We start from the raw sequence: 19,478 nt of genomic DNA on the forward strand, positions 1-19,478 counted from the left end.
TGGGAAGCAAGAAGCCCATTCCGTGTGGATGGAGGTGAGCAATCGAAAGCTAGACCTTGGCAAACGGCCACAGAATTGTGAGTTGCCAGCACCCCCTGGAGCAAGAACAGGGAGGGCAAAAGTGACCGTCCATTTGGCCGCCCCCTCTCTGGCCTCTAGGGGGTGACAGACACTGCTCATGCCTGTGGCCTCAGGATCCTTCTCAACTCTCCTTCCAGTGGCTTAACAATTGAATCCTATTTGCTTTGCCTGGGCCAGAAAGGAACCATCTTATCCGAGCTTTGGGACATAATATTTGTGACCCAGAGGAATAAATTAGCCCTGGCAGAACCGGAAGCCTGAACTTTCTAAACCTGGTCAGGTTTTGTGTTTTTTTTTTTTTTTTTTTTTTAATTATGGTAACATATACATCAAAATTTACCATTTTAGCCATTTTTATGATTGTACAGTTGAGTGCATTCACATTGCTGTGCAAACGTCTGTTTCCATAACTTCTTCAGTTTTGCGGAATTGTAACCACACCCTTTCAAAAATAACTGCCCATCTCCCCCTCCTAAGCCTGGTGGTCTTAATGCCTGTATTTTATTTCCATGCTGCTCTCTCTGTGTCCAATAAAATCTTTCAGAAAACAGTATACCTCAGCTGTGTTGAGAGAAAGGCCCTTTTCCCACACTTGAGCCAGAACTACTGAGTAGGCCTTTGGGGGGCCAGTGGGGTGACTGGTGGCAGTGAAGAGTGAAGGTGCCCTGGGGACGGAGAAACTTGGCCCTCGGGGCTCACCTGCCCTTCACCCACTGATGGCTCAAAGGTATGCTCCAACCAGGGGCCCTTCTTCATTTCTTTTCAGCGGACTTAGGAGCCGATGCTCAAGCCCTGAACTTGAAGAATCTCAGCCTATGGCCACAGCAGCTTTTGGCTGCCTCATAATTCTAGGTATGAGTATAATAAAGATTCAGTAGTCTGACAGCCTCTTAGGCCCTTGATTCTCTGCCCTCGGAATAAAAAACATGTAAAATTGGAAAGTGCAAACAACTTAGATTAAGGAGCAGAGCAGAAAGAAGGGGGAGTCTCATAAATAAAAATGGCAGATGATGCAGTGATGGTGAGTCTCCCTGATCTGCTTCCTGTTAACCCTGCCACTCAGTCCCTTCCCTAAAACATTCATGGTTGTCACCTTCCTTCTCTTTGATCTCTCTTGCCAATTACTGAGACACTGTGACTTGCGTCCTGATAAGTCTTCCTTGTTATATGCTCAGGCCTGTGGAGGGGCTCAGGAAACATAGCAGCAGCACTAAAAGAATTTAAAATGTTACCTTTTGGGTATGTTGGCTTAAGCCAGAAGATAGGAAGGTCACCACAGAGTTCTAAGACCTTAGAACTCAAGAAGCTGTTGTCCTTCACGGGCTGGTCGACAGCCACCCAGATAAGAGAATTTTCTTCATACTTGACTGGCATGATCTTGCCTTCCTGTAAGTTCAGTAAAAACGAAATGCATTGAGCAGAGTGGACTGTGAAACATGTGTATTAAGAGTCACGTGCTGGTAAAACATTATTTCGCCTACTAAAAACTTAATGAGAATTGTGAGTGTGTGTGAGGGGCTGTGAGCTGTGTGTGGTGGGGTGTAGGCGGGGGTATGTCGTGTGTGTGGGGTGAGTGTGGAGATGTGAGTGTAGAGGGTATTGTGGGGTTTTGTGGTGTGTGTGTCGGATGTCGGTGGAGGGCAGGTAGTGTGTGTGGGATGAGTGGGGTAGGGGGTATGTGTGGGGTTGTCGGGGGGTGTCAGTGGGAGGTATACAGTGTGTGTGGGGTGAGTGGGGTGTGTATGTGTGGGGGTTTGTATAGCATTGTGGGGTGTGAGTGTGTGGGTGCGTGTGTGCGTGTGTGTGTATGTGTGTGTGTGTTTGTGATGCGTGTAGGGGAGTATGGGTTGGGGGTGTGTGGTGTGTGTAAGGGGGCATGTGTGGGGTGTGCTGTGTGTGTCTTATCTCTGTAGCTCTCTTCACAACATTGTCTTCGCCCTGCTTGTCGCCCTGCCTTGCATAACTGAAATGTGTGAATATTGAGTGTCCTGAGTGGAAGTGAAAATTACTTGCTACCAACTTTGAGATTTAGGTTAATCTGATGTTGCTGATCAAAGATTTTTTTGAGGAAAAGCAATTGAACGGACTCTGAAATCCTGTAAAGGGATAGAGGAGCCCTTCATTTGAAGTGAAAATCCTTTGGGGTTTTGTTCTGCAGCCTCCGAACAACAATGGAAAAAGCAAGCGATTGGTTCTTTAATGTCTTCAGTTCAAAGTATTATTTAACATAAACCATTTCTACATTTCCCAGCTATAACAAAACACATTTCAGATGTTCCTCACATCAAGCACACCACTGAGATTTCAAAGTTAAACCCTGAATTTTCTTCTACAGCGAGATACTGAGAATGGTCTGATAACCCAGGAGACAAATTTATTTTGCCAGGTTGTTCCTTTCATATATTTATTAGTTTGCAATAGGTTGGAGAAATTAAAATGTTTTCTCCATATTTTCAGCTAAAAGCAGCACTTCATTTATGCTTTCTCCCCGAGGCTTATGGTTGCATGAAAACAGCTTAAAGTCATTGGAGGAAGTTAACACTCAGGTAATCCAGTTATTTACCTTAAATTAAATGGCTCCGTCCAGGAAATGAATACTCTTTGGGTATAGCAGCTTTTTAAAGTTCTACAAAACTGATGAAAATTTTGTAAGAGCAAGTGGTACATAAACCTACTCCATCATAATCTAAAGCGCGTGGGGAAAGAGTGGGGCGATGGGGATAACGCATACATATGCATCTTACAAGCTAGGAATGTTAAATCAACTTACGGCACATGGTCTCAGCTGCCCATCCAACCTCGTCTCTCCCTGCCCTTGCAACACAGTCCCACTTCTGTGTGAGGCAGCAGTGTCCCCGCCCCAGGAGAGAGGCTGGCTGCTTGCTTTCTCAGACCCTCCAGTGGCTTGGGGTGCCCTAGACTATGCGATTCACACTGAAGTCTACTGGGGGGCTGAGAAACCTCCTGCTTTTCCTAATTAAAGGGAAGTCGTGCTTGGCACTGCTCAACCCCTTCTGACTTCTGTACTCGAATGCACGGTTGATGTTTTGGAGCTGGAAGGAAAGGCCAAAAAAAATCAGCGATGCTGGCCACCGAGCCAGTGCCTGCAGCCACCTCCTTCCATATCGGCTACTGTACAGAAAAACAAATCCTTTTTGTTTCAGTCACTCTGGGTGTAGTTTTCTGCCACTGACATTCCTAATCCACACAAACACGTTGCCTGCATTTGACTTGTCCACCAGAGGGTCCACCAAGCACAATATAAGCAACTAAAACACAGAAAAAATAATTCAGCTTTACGGTCTAAGAAAAGAATCAGATGCAGGCAAAGCTGTAAAAGGCTAAACTGGTCATCACTGAATTATTTCTATATTCAAATAATTACTTTGAATTATTATTTGAAATAGTGAAAAATTAAAGATGGCTGAAGTATTCAAGAGCAAAAGACTTAAATTATAATCATCTGATGACGCATAATACCTCCATTATCATCTACATTTTAGAATAACTAAAGTCAGGTGAAATTAATAAGAATGTAGAGCAATATAACTTCAGTTATGAAAAGGAAACCACACATCCCCGTGCATTAAAAAAATTCACCAAAACATTAACATTACCTATCTGTGGATTATGCAATTGTGGATGATTTTCTTCTCCACTCTATGTAATTCCCCAATTTTCTACCATGGCTACGTATTGTTTCTAAATATCAGGAGAAAAAATAACCTTGTTTTTAAAGAACCCCAGAAATGTACTGCAAACTTATGATTAGATCTCCATCAGCTATGTTAGGAGAGCTGGCTCTTCTGGAAGGCAGGAGAAAAGAACCAGTTCTATGTCCACTTAAGGAGGAAATGTAAAGGCTTATCCATTACAGAAACTGAGTCACAGGACTGTAAAAAATGGTAATGCAATAAGAAGTTCAAGGGTCAGGGTGCCTGGGTGGCTCAGTCAATTAAGCATTGGACTTCAGCTCAGGTCATGATCTGGCGGTTCATGGGTTTCGAGCCTGGCGTCGGGCTCTGTGCTGACAGCTCAAGAGCCTGGAGCCTGCTTCAGATTCTGTGTCTCCCTTGCTCTCTGCTCCTCCCCCAACCGTGCTCTGTCTCTCTCAAATATAAATAAACATTTAAAAAAATTTTTAAAAATTTCAAGGGTCAGAACAAAGGAGCTCTTGGTCTCATTTTTATACTCTGTACTAGTGGGTTCACATTGAGCATGGCATTCTGTTCTGAATGGCACAGCTCCTGAGGAACAAACTGGAATATGGTCACAGCCAAACGACTAGAGCAATGAAAGTCTGGAAACTGTCTCACAGGATAAATGGGGAAACTGGGAGCAGAGTAGAAAACTGGGGACATGATAGCCAGCTTTAGAAGCTCACCGGTTTGTTTTAGCCTTTGTTTTGTTTTGTTGTGAGACGCCTGCTGCTCCTATGACGGCAACCAGGCAGTTTCCAGGCACCTTTGCTTACCCTTAGTTTTCCTCTTTTGCGTTAAGGGAGCTGATGCTTGCTTTCCCTCCCTCTCGGGACACAGGAAGGACCAAAGCTGATCATAATGGAATTAGTGATTTAGAGCAGCAGCCGTGTAGTCATTATCCGGTAGGTTCTAGGGCCACGAGGACAGGATGCAGACCCTTAGTTTGTAGATGGCAAAACCGAGGTCCAAGGAATTGAAGCCACATCCACAGCAAGTGTCAGAGCTGGAATTCGAACCTACATTTTTCTAACTCTAAAGTCTATTTTCTTCCCACTATATCCTGCCACAACTCAGATGGAAGGCAATAACACGTGGAACCACTTCATAAGCCCTAAAGTATCAAATAAATGTAACACATCAGATGTGTCTTTAGAACTCTGTGCAATTCTTAAAGTAAATTTTTATAAAATCAGGCTCAGAGGCAAGTTGTTAATAATAAATGGGAAAATTATACTTAAAATCCTCCTAAGTCTGACATGTAGGAAAGGAATTCAATACATGTTAAGGAGCTTCACCGGGCTGAACTCAAGCCAAGGGAAAGAAACCAGGGGGAGCCAGCTCAACTCAGTGTAGAGCACAACGGTTTGAACTGTCCCCCTCCCCAGGAAGTTGCCTGGCACCCAGGGAAGGGAGCACCCTGTCACTGCTTTCCAGCACAGCCATCGGAGATTTTCAGGAGGAACCCCACACTGATTGGAAGTGAGGCTAGAAGGCTCCTGAGGTCCCTAATGAAGATTCTGTTATGAGACGTCCTTTGTATTGTTTTCATTACTAATCGGATAGTTCCCCAACATTAGGCAAATGGGAGCCATGTGAAGACCGAGCCCTTTTATGCACTTTAAAATATGGTTTACTGGGGCACCTGGGTGGCTCAGTTGGTTAAGCGTCTGACTCTCATCTCGCCCCAGGTCACGATCTCACAGTTCATGGGATTGAGCCCTGCATTGGGCTCTGCACAGAGACAGTGTGGAGCCTGCTTGGGATTCTCCCTCTCTCTCTTTCTCTGCAAATCCCCTACACATGCTCTCTCTTTCTCTCAAAAATAAATAAACATTAAAAAATATATGGTATACCATGTCATATAAGAATGATCACTTGGAATCGCCAAGGAGGACCAAAATAGTTCCAACTCCTTTGGCAGAGAAGGAATAGAATCTATATTCTGGTCACAAAGCTATACAGGAATGAGAGACGGAAAGGGTTGTGGATTCAAATGATGCCTACCAGACCCCCCTTGCTGTCTGAAGCATGCGGGCGGTACCCACCAATTCGGAGGAGATGCTCTGTTTGGTCACGGTGCCCACTTCAGGAACACGAGCCTTCACCTGTGCTTTGATGTAGCACTTTTCTCCTCCAGCAAAACGGATTCCGGTGATGCCCTAGGAAATAAAAGTTTATCCATCCATCTATCCATTGGTTCATTTACTCAATGTGTTGAGTGTCTACTGCGAACTGGGCACTGTTCCAGGCGCTGGGTATGGGCATGAACAGAACAGATGGCATGTCTGCACTCACGGAGCTTACCTCGTTGTGTTATTTACCAAAAATAAAAGGCAGAGGGGAAGTCAGGTGGTGGTAAGTGCTATGGAGAAAAATACAGCAGAGTGTGAGACAGGAATGACAGAGGTGGTACTTTTGACAGTGTGGTCGGGGAGGCCCCAGTCAGGGGCATGTGAACTGACACGGAGTATGGTCATTGCTCCATTAACCCGAGCAGGCTCAGATGAAATGCTGCCTCATCCAGGCGGCTTTCTCTGACCCTGATTTCCCGTAAGCTCTCCAGTCTTCATTCCCTCCTGTGGCACTTAGTTCTCAGTGCCTGTGCGGTCACTCCTGGTCAAGGTCCTGGCCCCATTCGATGATAAGCCTCTTTGACATTGGTATCGGAATCTTTTATCTTTCTGGTGATCCCACGAAAGTTCTCAAAAGATGGGGGCCCAATTGATTAATTCCATGGATTCTGATTTTTCCCAGGTCACCCAGCCAGGGAAATAGCAACACTTCGACAACACCAGGAACTGACCTTTGTTCCTAGACCTTACCTGAGGACTCAGATGTTTTGTTCTTGTCCCCTGTGAGACACAAACAGTGTCTCCTTGTCAGCCTAGGGACTGGCCTTAAGGGAAACCTCGTCCATGGGGCTCTGGTGTTGGCTGACAGCTCGGTGCCGATGCTACCTCGGGTGCATCAGGCACAACAGTACGTTCTGTCCCAAGAGTGTTTCCTTTTACCCTGCTGGTGAATTTCATGATGAGTGAGTGGCCAAAAGCAGTATGAAAGGCCTACAGATTTTATGCCCGAACAACATAGACACTAACAGAAACCCAAACCCCTCAACTTGTCAATCTGTTCAGTTGGGACAAATGTCAGGAAGATAAGGACCTTGTTCCAGCATCAGTGCCGCACAGTGGGGGAGGAAGAGCATTTAGAAACCTCGGGGGCTTGGCTCAGGACACTGCCCTCCTCGGTGAAGAACAGAGTCAAATGTAAGTCATGCTAGAAGACACTCGTGGTAAGTCGCACCATTTGTAATCTGAGAGCCAGCAGCCCTGCAAACACTGATGACAGAGCAGAGAGCAGAGAAGGAAAGGCTCGTTCTTCCCGAAGCTTCTTGTGCTCTCCCCTGTGGCCTAATTGGCCATGATCGCACATGTGACATGTTCGTCTTAGCATCACCTCTCACCCAGAGAGCGGTGGTAGCAACATCCCCTCACTCTCCAGGAGGAGGGACTCCAGGTTTACCGTGCGACTTCTCAACTCACTGCACCGAAGCCACCTGGACAGATTTTAAAACCACGGATGCCTGGGGCTCTCCCCAGAGATTCCCGTTTCACTGGCCTGGGGCAGTGCCCAGACAGTGGGATGCTTCAAAGCTCCCTGTGTCGTTACAATGTAAACCTGGGGTCGAGGATCATCGGGTTAGGGCGAAAACAACTTGTTCAAGGTGACAACGTTCTTAAATGACTGAAACCACCTGCTGTAGACTGACTGTTTTTGTCCCCTCACCTGAGTACCTATGTTGAAACCTAACGCCCAATGCGGTGGTATTTGGAGGTAAGGCCTTTGGGAAGTTAAAGGCAGAGCCCTCGTGAGTGGGATTAGTGCCTCATAAAAGGGACCCCAGAGAGCTCCCTCACACCCCTTCTGCCACGTGAGGACACAGTGAGAAGACAGGCCAACTATGAACCAGAAACTAGGGCCACCATAGACCCTCATCAGCTAGTGCCTTAATTTTGGACCAACCAGCCTCCAGAACTGTGAGAGTTTCCTGCGGTTTAGAAGTCACTCCGTCTATGATACTTTGTTACGGCAGCGTGTGTGAGCTAAGACACAGCCTTTGAATCCAAGATTCTTCTATACCACCAGCTCACCAATTTTCCCTTGCATCAAAATCACCTGGAGGACTTGATAAATAAAATAGTGTTGGGCCCCGCCCCGGAGATTCTGATCCAGGTCTGGAGTGGGGACTGAACTGCGCATTTCCAATAAGCTCTTAGGTGCTGCTGCTGGTGGTGGCCTAGGGAACACGTTTTGAGAACCACTGCTCTCTGCTCTCTCCTGCAGACCTGCTGCTCGTATTCTGCATGCACATCTAGGGCTCATGGTTTGAAAAACAGAAGGCAGTGGGGGGAGAGTGATGCTGCCCCCGTGCCATATGTCCTTTTCACTTCACACCCTTATATCCTCTGAATGTGAGGTGCGAGGGGGAAACACCATATAACCGTCGCCATATCCCCCAAGGAGAGAGCTGATTCTGTCAAAGGATTCACAGCCCTGATGTGTTGAGTTAGTTCTGACAGTCTACACACTGCAAAGAGAGCCGAAGCCCCATAGGGATGGGTCCTGTGGGAAGGAATTCACACGTTTGAAACACCTTGTCTGGCTACAAATCCGTATCACGCAGCCAGATCTTTGAAAAGATTAAACAGCAGGAATGGAAAAGCACAAGAAAGCCAAGCAAACCTCCTGCTTCTGCAAACAAACAAGGCCTCAGAAGCTGGTGATAATGAAGAAATTTGCTAAGATAATGAGGGAAGAGTCCAATGCTCTCACATTCTTTTAATAATTAGAGTCAGGCAATCTCATTGTAGCCACACAGTTTTTCTTTCCAGAGGATCTCATAGGATTTCTGTGGCTTCAACCAGAAGTTCCCAACAAGTTCCCAAGAGGGCACTTTAGAAATCGTTCAGGGAGTTCTGAGTTGTCACAAAGACTGGGGCTCTCCTGGGCTTCCTCAGGCAGAGCCCAGGGATGCTGGGCCCCAGAGAGCCCAGGGAAGCCCTGAAGACCTGACTGCCCTGGGGCCTGGGGGAAAAACCTGGTAAGTATCTGTGCCTACACTCGAACACCCTTTTATGTATAAAGACAAAGCGACTTTTGGCAAAGTTTCCATGTATGATGATGACATTCTTAGGAATGCAATTACTATGAAAATAGAGAGAAGATGGTAGTTTTGCTCACTGTTTGAGAAAATAGACTGGTATTTAATCTGCCAACACACCCCTAAGTCAGTCTGCATTTTAGGCTGCGGCACTGACAGCAATTCACCTATGGGAGCAAGCATCTGACTTCAGGATGTTTTTGAGTTTGTCAGGCTGAGCATTAACATATTGAAGTCCAAGTTAGATTATAAGTTACTCTGGTTTTACTTTTCTTTTCTGTTTTAGTTGGGAGCCATGTTGACTTTTTAAACTTTTTTTGAGTATGGTTGACACGCAATGTCACATTAGTTTCAGGTGTACAACATAGCGATTCAACAAGCCCATACGTTATACAGTGCTCACCACAGGCATAGCTACCATCTGTCATCATACAACCTATTACGATACCATTGACTCTACTCCCTATGCTGTTCCTTTCATCCCCATGACTTATTCATGCCATAACTGGAAGCCTGAATCTCCCACTCCCCTTCACCCATTTTGCCCAACCCCTCATCCCTCTTCCCTTTGGAAACCAGCAGTTTGTTCTTTGTAGTTATAGGTCTGATTCTGCTTTTTGTTTGTTTTTTAGTTTTTGTTTATTCATTTGTTTTTTGGATTCTATATGTAAGTGAAATCATATGGTGTTTGTCTTTCTCTGTCTGACTTATTTCACTTAGCATAATACCCTTTAGGTATCTATCTATGTTGTAGAAAATAGCAAGATGTTATCCTTTTTATGGCTGAGTAATATTCCACTTTATATCTATCTATCTATCTATCTATCTATCTATCTATCTATCTAATCTGCCTATTGATCTGTACCACATCTTCTTTATTCATCTAATGATGGACATTTGGGTTCCTTCCATATCTTGGCTATTGTAAATACTGCTGCAGTGGACACAGAGGTGCATGTATCTTCTCGAATTAGTGTTTTCATATTCTTTGGGTAAATACTCAGCATGAGAATTATTGCATCATATGGTATTTCTATTTTTAATTTTTTGAGGAAGGGTTATGTTGATTTTTGAAATCACTAACCTACCTATCTGTGAGGTAGGATATGCTATGTTATTTTTCTCTAGCTTTGTAAATTAAAACTTTCAAATATACAAAAAGTTAAAAGAAATTGTGTAGTGAACACTTGTATATACATATCAGTTTATTCTATCTTAATTTCTAACCAGGGTTATTATTATATAAATGAGTCATTAAGTCTGAAAGGGTTGGCTTAAACCAATAGCATTGATACTTTTGAGGGCAAAACTTTTTAGAACGTAACTCACGCACTCTGAACAAACCCCTTTTTGTATTCCTTGGGGTACTGACGAAGACCTTCCTTGACCCAACTCTAGTCAGGTTCCTCTGAGTCCTCTTTTTGCCTAGGCCCTGACTGTGGGCTCTGTCTTGGCCAGTTTATTCCAGTTTTAGCAAGTATCCTGCTGAGTCTGCCTTGATATCTGATCACCTTGGCTTGGCTTCAGAAAAATCCTGTTGGTTCGGTTTAGTAAAGAACTACTGTACCTCTTAGTAACTTTCTATTCACTGATATCCCCACTCTGCTCCTTGGCTATAAATTGCCCCTTTTCCTTACTGTATTCAGAGTTGAATGCAATCTCTCTCCCCTACTATAAAACCCCACTGTAGTAGCTTCCCTTGAACATGGTCCTCTTCCCTTCTTTAACAAGTGCCCTGAATGATTTTTCTTTCACACTATGGAGACTGGAGTCCTCTGTTCAGTGCTATTCCCTCTCAGGAGGGTTTTATTCCTATTGGCTCCACTAAAACCTTGGTGTGGTCCTAGGTTACCAGGGGAGACTGTTCCCTTACAGTTCAGAGCCTTTCCTCATCTGGCCCCTGCCTCTGCTCCCCTTCCCCACCATTCTGCCATGTTGGGCTACTTAGAACTCAAGAGCAGGCCTGTGCATTTGTATTCAGTATTCCTCTGAGTCTCTACTTCTCTGCTGGTTGAAATCCTAATCATTCTTCGAGACCTGATTCAACTGTCACAACCTCTGTAAAACCTGCTTCAATGCCCTCAGTGCACGCAACTGCCCCCTTCTGTGACCCACAGCACTGCATTTATAGCTCTGTGGCAGCACATCTCCCAGGCTGACCCGAAGTCACTTTTGTGAAGAATGTCTGCGCCCCCCAACCCACCCCTCCCCCACCCCCCACCCCCTGGCCTGGATTGTAAGGTCCAGGAGGGAGGGAGCAAGTATCAGTCATCTTTGCATCCCTCATGCTTCATACTGTCCCATGCACACAGTAGGCCCTGAAAAATAAACACCTCTTGGATCTGACTGTTGGTTTAATGTATAGGAGAAAGTAATAGTGCCAGTACCATAGTGGCTGATTCATGTGTTTTCAAAAGTCCAGGCTTGTTTAAACCCATAACAGGTTCTATCCATCAAAAAAATGTCCTACTCACCAGTTCTGACTTAGAGAAATGTGGAAGCTATCAAAGAGAATTGATCAGCTTATAAAATATTTGTGGCCCTGTTGGCTTATGAGAACAAAACACAATCAATACCATTATTAGAACCAGAGGATTATAAAACAGAAATATAGGCCTGGGATTAAAATATTTTAAAAGTATACTCCTGATTCATGCCCCTTTGAGAGAGATGGATCTTTTCTCATTCATCTGTGAAGCTACCTTTGCATATCTTGATACTGTGGCACATCATAGGTATTCAATTTTGTTCTGGATTGAATGATGTGTGTGTGGGAGTCACATTTTATCATTTTACATTGAGTAGTACAAAGAAAAAATGCTTTGCCTTGTCCTGGGTCTGGCAGTAAAAGCCTTTAATAGGCCCAGAGAAATTATCTTTCTGCACTGACCAGAACCATTTGCAAAGCTCTGATTAAACGAAGTACACCGGTCACATACAGGGCTGCAGAGCCCGCCCCTCCCCCTTCCCCAGGCAGAGCAGAGCCAGTCTCTGTCATGAGCAATACCTAACAGCACGGGAGTCCAAAGGTTAGCATCTGTTTGGTATTCAGTAGGACTTGTGAAATGCCTTTTGGCATCAGCAAAGGGAGTTCTTTCATTCAAATGAAAAGCATCTCTGGTTTTTCTCATCAATCGGCACAAGGTGGGTCGATGAGATGTGTGCAGGCCAATAAACTATCAGAAGAGACATTATTTTCAAGTGCCTTTTTTCATTATGGAGTCTCACCTACTCCATCTACAGATTTAATGGGAGAACACAAACAGTGATGCCTCTTCCCCGTCTTAGAACCGGAAGAGAAGACGATATTTATGGCCAGCAGGAAAGAGGGCCAGGAACGATACTGTGATGCAGATGTCCACTGAAGCACAAAGCGTGAGGGCTAAATTGCCTGCAAATTGAACTTTTGAAAACAAATGTGTTCTCCCCTTTCAAAGCAGACGCGAATGTTTTATCAGTAATTGGCCACGGTCAGAAAACATAGGATTATAATAGGGGAATTACTCCACGCTAATTTTCTGGGTGAAATGGGAAATCTGAAGAATTGAGCAAAGTATGTAAATAGATCCCACCTGTTGTTGATTAGATTGTTAAGTCATTACAGTTTGCCTCTTGTCTCTAAGTTCACATTTCAGACTTTGCAACATTCTAGGATACTGAGTCTTTTATTCATCATGTTATAGAAAGCTGCTTGGAAAGAAATAGCTCTTTCAAGTCCTTCTGCCAAGACTTTATATAGTTCCAAGAACTTGTTCTTTTCAGTGCCAAGGTGTTGTGTTTTTCATTCTGAAAATATAAAGGACAAAGAGTGGGCCTTTCTCAGAGGGAATATGCATGGGGGTCAGTGGCACCATGACTGCCATAAAGAACGGTTACATTGGGATGTGTGTGAGATGCTGCTTCTCTGGCGATTAGGAAAGTCTTCTGGACTTGCCTGGTTTAACTCTCTAAATGTGTGAAATATACTTACATTCTGGAAATCATTAACTTCAATTGCTTCTTCAGCTCCACTTCCCATTTTAAAGGTCTCCAGGTTGTTCCCAGCATCTATTTCCATTGACCCATCTTGTAATTTCCCATTGATACTCATGGTATAATGGACATTGTAAATCTGGAAGTGAACATAGGAGTCAGTGATGCTTTCCTTTTAGGGCAATTCAGGGCTTATCTTTAGACCTGCAGTATATGAAGTAGCTATCATATTTGTTAGAGATACACTGAATCATCGCTAGTAGTAACAGATTTAGATATGAGGACTTCATCCATACACCCATCACTTAATACAATGATTTCTTTAAAAATACCTTCAAAGTAAAATCTTTGGTAGTCTCCAATACTAATTCAAATAGCTCAGTGATTTGCAGTCCTGGCTGCATATAAAAGTATCTGAGGAGAGTCTCCACCTACCATGCACGCGTTTCCCCTGAAAGAATCAAATCAAAACCTGCGGGGATGGGGTTTGGACACAGATCTTTCTTTTTCTGAGTCAACTCTACTTTGCAGCCAGAGTTAAGACCCATCGATGGATAAATGGTTAACTGGATTCTTAACAAGTCTGTAGCTGGCACCTCAATTTGAAAGTTTAAAAAAAATTTTTTTAATGTTTATTTATTTTTGAGAGAGAGAGACAGAGAGACAGAGTGTGAGTGAGGGAGGGGCAGAGAGAGAAGGAGACACAGAATCCAAAGCAGGGTCCAGGCTCCAAGCTGTCAGCACAGAGCCTGACGCGGGGCTCCAACTCACGAACCACAGTGAGATCATGACCTGAGTTGCTTAACCGACTGAGTCACCCACGTGCCCCAATTTGAAAGGTTTTTAAAAATCCATTGGTTAAGAATGGGCACAGAGTATGGTATATAGTCAGGACTGCAGGCAGGACTGGGATATGCCTGATACAGGCAGAACAGCATTTGTGGAGTGCAAGGTCAGTGTGCACATCTGTTTCAGCTCAAAGTGGGAGTTAGTCATTTTAATGACTATGGGACAGGCATATGGTATTGTAGGGCATTATGTTATGAGACGTGTCGGGGAAGAAGGGACGGAGACTTGGCCTCAGCAAAGAGCACTGGCCCAGGAATCAGAAAAACAAGTGGCCACCCCACTTATCCCTGGGTCTTGAGAGTTGCTTTGGGCATAAAATAAAGAAGTTGGCCCTCATAGACGGTTCTCGTTTGTGTCCTTGGAGCTCTGAGGTTTCACGGCGGTGGCCCACAGGTGAGGGTGGCAGAGCAGGTGGGGCTGTGATGTGGTCCTTTCTCTCCTGTTCATCTGCAATTTAACTAGGTGGCTCTGCTTGTTGTCTCTTTTATGTTTTGGATTTTTAAGTAAGATCTTAAGAAAAATAACTCCATGAAATATATATATTTTTAGTTTATGACTAAATTACATGGTCCAAAGGGCTCTCTTAGTTTAGACAACTTGTTAGTATACTAACTTAAAAAATAATTTACACACTGCTCCTGCTCAGTATGCTGCTGCCATGCTAGAACTTTCTCTGTGTTGTGGAGTAGTGGGTGGGTCTTGTCTTCCCTTCCTCCCCCTCCCCTCTCCTCTCCTTCCCCTATCTTTCCTCTTTATTTTTCTGACTTAGAAGCATGTGTGTGTGTGTGTGTGTGTGTATACATACATATATATCTTATATATAACATACAAGATATAAAATCTTTAAAGAGGAAGGACTAAGAACTGATGAGAGCCACTTGCTATTTAGTGTCAGGCCAGTAGGTCAGAACTACAAATAGCTCAGATTCAATTCAAGTCCAATTTTCTCCATCATTATGAAGAAAGATGGGTACATGGACAAACACTGGAAGAAGTATTTGATATTACTGGATCATTACTTGTAGAAAACTCATTATCACAAGACCCATGGAGCACAGTTTTATTTTACCAGCAGAGAAGTAGAAATGGCTTGGCTAGCCAGTACCCTTTCAGGCACCGGCCTTCATTCAGTGGAACAGAAGATACCAGCACACTGTTTCAGCTAACCGTGGGTCAGTGCCCTTCCTTCCGTCCTGGTGAACTTCGATCCCTGCAGCACACTGTCCTCCGGGCTTGCCTGATCCTGAGAACCACTTCTGGAGTTTCTGATTTAGGGGGGCTGGAGCAGCGCCCACCAGTCTGTGTTCACTCTGCATCTCAGGTGGTCCTTCTGATCAGCCCAGTTTGGGAAACCTGTTTTCTTTGGCTGGGTCCGTGCTTTTTGCAGGTAAGGTTTAGAAAGCAGGCTCTGTTCTGTCCCTGTGCTCTCTGAGCAGCCACTGTTCACATGGGCTAAGGATGACTGTCAAAAGGAGTATAGCAGACAACATTTGTGGGACTTCCAGCCACAAGCATCCTTCACTCATGCAGTAAGAGGCTGTGTGTGTGTGTGTGTGTGTGTGTGTGTATGTTTGCGTGTGTGTGTGAGAGAGAGAGAGGGAGAGGGAGAGAGAGAAAGCATTGCGCATAAGCTTTTACTATTAAGGCAATGCAAGATCTCAGAAATGAACAGTTTGTAAGTTCTTAGCAGATCTTAAGGAGACAAAATTCTAACACTAGGAGAGTGGTTTGTGGTCCTAATTTTACTTCCCTCCACCACCACCCCACTACCTTTGTGCCAGCAGAAGCTCCCTAACTAGACACAGGTATTGCATCATTTGTTTTTTCTTATTATTTATTTAGGTTAATTAATTAATTGACAGAGAGAGAGAATGAGGGGGAGGGGCAGAGGGAGGGAGAGAGAGAGAGAGAGAGAGAGAGAGAGAGAATCCCAAGCAGGCTTTGCACGCCACACTGAGCCCCATGCAGGGCTCAATCTCACAACGGTGAGATCATGACCTGAGCTGAAATCAAGAGTTGGGACGCTTAACCAACTGAGCCACCCAGGTGTCCCGGGTATTGCATCATTTGTAATGTAGCTTTAGCCCGTTCTTTATGAGGAGCACATTGTCTCCATGGGGCAGCAGTGAGAGGTCTGTGCCCTCCTGAAGGGAATGGCGGGAGGGTAAACAGTCCACAGTTATTTCCAAAGTACTGGGCCCTACGCTCCGAAGAGACTGGGCTGGTGGAGCAGGAATCACCTTGTCTGCTCTGAGCCGGCGGAGCTGTGGGGCACCTAAGGCTATTTTCTAAGTACAATGAAGTTTATTGTTTGCCAAAATTCTGCTCAATATGGTGCTTTTTACAGCCAAGAATATTTGCTAATGAGTTTCTAATGACGTCTGGGTTCTATAAGATGAATTACATAACATTTGGGACAATATCTAGAAAAATCAGTCTGAGAACAAAAGCCCCAAGCAATGATCTCATCCCCTCATCCCACAAGGTAGGATGATCAGCTATCTCATATTGGCGAGGCTATCCCAGATTTCAATGCCTGTTCCGTTTACGATAACGTGGGTGAGACCTGGCTTCGAAATTTGAGCTCCGTCCCTTGTTCCCAGTTATTAGCACTCTGATGTTTCCACAGTCCTGCAGCTGACTTCCAGTAAACCTGTCCTTAGGGGATTTACCCATATGAAAGGGATAGGAGGTGAATTACAGCTGGTTCTCCTCTATAAACTAATATAGAAGAACAGAGGCATGGATAATCCCCAAAGAGTGGGCAGTCCATTTGGTGGGGGATATCTTTTTGTTTGACAGAGACTTACCTTTCTGGATTACATTATGTCTGGGCTATTTACACTTCCAGGGAAAGTGGCCCTGTGCATGTACTATGCATAGATGGTGCCAAACATACTCTATTTTGTGTTTTGTGATTTGTTTTTCAGACTTGGGTGAGATAGATCAGCGCCAAAAATTTTGGGAGTAAAAAATGTCTACCATGATTTTCTTCATTCTTCTGCCTGTAGAGGAAATAGCAATAACTTCATTTTGGCCAGAAAATGTGATTCACTATTCCTCTGTATTCTTAGAATTTAATACTGCTTGCTCTCTTGGACCAGACTCAGGGTAAAGTAGAAGATGAAAAGAGAGAGCCCTACTTAGTCAGTATGATCATTCCATCTCTCTTTTTAGAAGCTTGTCAGTTAGTTGTGTTTGCCTTGAATAATTAAATGCCAAATAGTATTCATTTTAATATACATCATGCCTAAAATCTTTACCCTCCAAAAAGCAAAGCTATTTTTATCTCCAAATGACCTGTACCACTGAGGTTCTGTCATCGAAAAGACAGCTTTTACATTCGAATACCATACAATTTCCCAAAGGGTGACAATCAGAAACCCTGCTATTAATGGAGATGTAGATCTTGAAATTGTTCTCCTGTTCAGATTTGCTGCTTTCAAACATGAGCATTTGGCCTAACTTTTCTATTTAAAATACAAATACATTACAGCACTTTTCAAATACACACAAAAATACTGTGCAATTCTGATCTTACAAATCGATGCTTGTAAATTTGATATAGTCTCTAAAACAGACTCAGCGCTAAATGGCATGATTATCTACAGTAGGCATTTGAGTTAAAAATACAAATTATGCAGTGACTGCGGAAGATGTGATGTGTAAAATGGTTGAATTGCTTTCAGCACCATTTTCTCTAAGTACTGGAATTCGTTCATGCTTTGAGTTTCATGGTTGGGGGGGTTCCCCCTGCAAACAGCAGCCACAGCTCCTCTGAGGGAAGTGATTAAGAAACAGCCCTTTGTGTGCACCCTGGAGATGGAATTCTTTTCCATTAGTCGAAATAAGCTTATACCAGGCCTGGCAATGGTCATCAAGATAAAATGTCCCCCTTTACATAGGTGAACAAAATTCAGAGTATTTAGAGAACACCCTGGAACTCTGCCCGGTCAAGCTAGAAGCAGTTTTTATACTCCTTGAGAGATGGTGGAGCTATAAAATAGTTACATACAAAGAAAGTGGGACAGCAGTTAGTGAAACATTTGCCGTTAAATCACACGTGACTAGGCCAGAATTGATTTTTAAAGAGATTTGCCACCTTTAAGGAATTTCTTTTCCTTAGGGCAAGAGAGAAGGGAGCATTCATGGATAGGTCTTATGCAATAAACAGACAAAAACTCCTGAAAATTCAGATTCATCCCCAATACTGGGTCTGAATGTTACTCCACTATCTTTGTCCTAGGTTCTTAAAGTCACAGCCCTTCTCAGCTGGGAGAGGTCCTACAGATCATTGAATTCCATTTCTAACCCAAGGGATGAGGCCAGAGGGGTGCGGTGCCTCACCCACAGTCACACAGTCACACGACTGCAAGCGATCCGCTGAGACCGGCAGAAAATGGCTTTCCCCGACCTGTCCATGGATTTTCCCGCTACTCTACCTTTTAATATTCTCTGTTAAAACCCTGACTTGCTTTTCTACAAAGTAGCCAAGAGCAGAGAGCAGCGCGGCCGTGTGGGAGGGAAGAAGGGAGAAGGTGCCCCGAGGGGACCCAGAGGAAAGCTCGAGCTGGGGCTAGCCGCCTGCTCCGGCCCTGCGCTCTGGCTCCACCTAGAGGTGAACGTGCGGGTGACAGCGAGGACCCCGCCGCCCCGCGCGCCTCCCCGCCCCGCGCACTCGAGGGCCCTGGGGTCCGCACTCCTGAGCGACGCCCTCTGGACTTACGTGATTGTCGCTCCCCTTCCAGAAGTAGAAGGCCCCGATGGTCCCGAAGAGCAGCAGCACCGCCCCCGAAATGAGAACCACAGCTCCGAGCTTGAGCAGCCGCGCGGGGCTGGCGGGCTTCACGGTCACCGTGGCGTACGCCTGAGGACCGGGGCCGGGGGTTGGGGGAGCACGGGTCACGTCTGCGCCGCGCCGCCTGGGACTCGGGGCTGGGGTGGGGGACGGCGCGCCCCTTTTCGCGGCGCTCCCTCCCGAAGGTCCCTTGAACTCAGCGTGGATGTACGATAAGCAAACTTTTGGCGGAGCAGGGCCATCGCCCCGCGGCTCTGCACCCTCCGCCGGCCACAGTACGCCTGCTCCTGGGTCCCGGCCCCCGCTCCCCTTCCCACTGGTCTGCGGATCCCGGGCCCCTGCACACGCGCATATTTGGGGACCCACCTCCCACATTCGGTGGCACAAATCCCTGACTCCGGGCAGTCGATCCAGGCACCCGCGCAAAGGCCCGGCCCTGCGTGTCCACTGACCCGGCAGCGGGACCGGGGATTCGGAGCTGTACTCACCGGGGGACTGCAAAACTCGACGTCGTCAGGCCCCACTAGGGCGATGGGAACTTTGTCGGAGTTTTCTGTCATGGCTGTGGCTGGAGCTGCGAGACGCTGGGAGGCTCCGCGCGCGCCCTGGGCTCTGTCCCGCTGCCCCAAAGCGCCGGGCATTTCAACGCCGCGCACACGCGCGTGCACACAGCGTGCCCCGTCCCGCCCGGGCCAGCCCCGCGGTTCCCACCCCTTCCAGCGCCTCGCCCTCTCCTTCCTTCCCTCTCCCGCCCCAGCAGCAGTGTGAACTAGTCCTGCATTCCGGACGTCCCCCCTTCCCGCTCTCTCCGGTCTACTGCGCCCCCGCCCCAAACACCCTGAGTGTGGCACGGTGGGGTGGAGATGGGGAGGGATGGGTAGACCGGGAATGCTGAGTCCTGCGATCTCAAGAAATG

The 19,478-nt window shown here is 45.7% G+C and overlaps 1 protein-coding gene across 4 annotated transcripts in view; it reads right to left on the reverse strand.

The window, feature by feature from the left end:
- CNMD (chondromodulin) overlaps positions 1 to 19,249 on the reverse strand; it is a 34,353-nt gene extending 15,104 nt beyond the window's left edge. For 2 of the 4 annotated variants that reach the window (XR_006297363.1, XM_043579988.1), the window contains exons 1-5: positions 19,051 to 19,248; positions 18,491 to 18,631; positions 12,914 to 13,054; positions 5,828 to 5,941; positions 1,314 to 1,467 (exon numbers count right to left, since the gene is read on the reverse strand). Coding sequence is in view for 3 of the 4 variants with exons in the window: in XM_043579988.1 (XP_043435923.1) it covers positions 1,314 to 1,467; positions 5,828 to 5,941; positions 12,914 to 13,054; positions 18,491 to 18,631; positions 19,051 to 19,203 (703 nt within the window). In the remaining variant the exon portion in view is untranslated. Of the gene's footprint in view, positions 1 to 1,313; positions 1,468 to 5,827; positions 5,942 to 12,913; positions 13,055 to 18,490; positions 18,632 to 19,050 lie in introns of all 4 variants that reach the window. The other 2 variants (XM_043579980.1, XM_043579996.1) reach the window with 2 other exon arrangements.
- Between the last annotated feature and the right edge of the window lie 229 nt (positions 19,250 to 19,478).

This window comes from Prionailurus bengalensis, chromosome A1 (assembly GCF_016509475.1).
Source record: "Prionailurus bengalensis isolate Pbe53 chromosome A1, Fcat_Pben_1.1_paternal_pri, whole genome shotgun sequence".
NCBI classification, from domain to species: domain Eukaryota; kingdom Metazoa; phylum Chordata; class Mammalia; order Carnivora; family Felidae; genus Prionailurus; species Prionailurus bengalensis.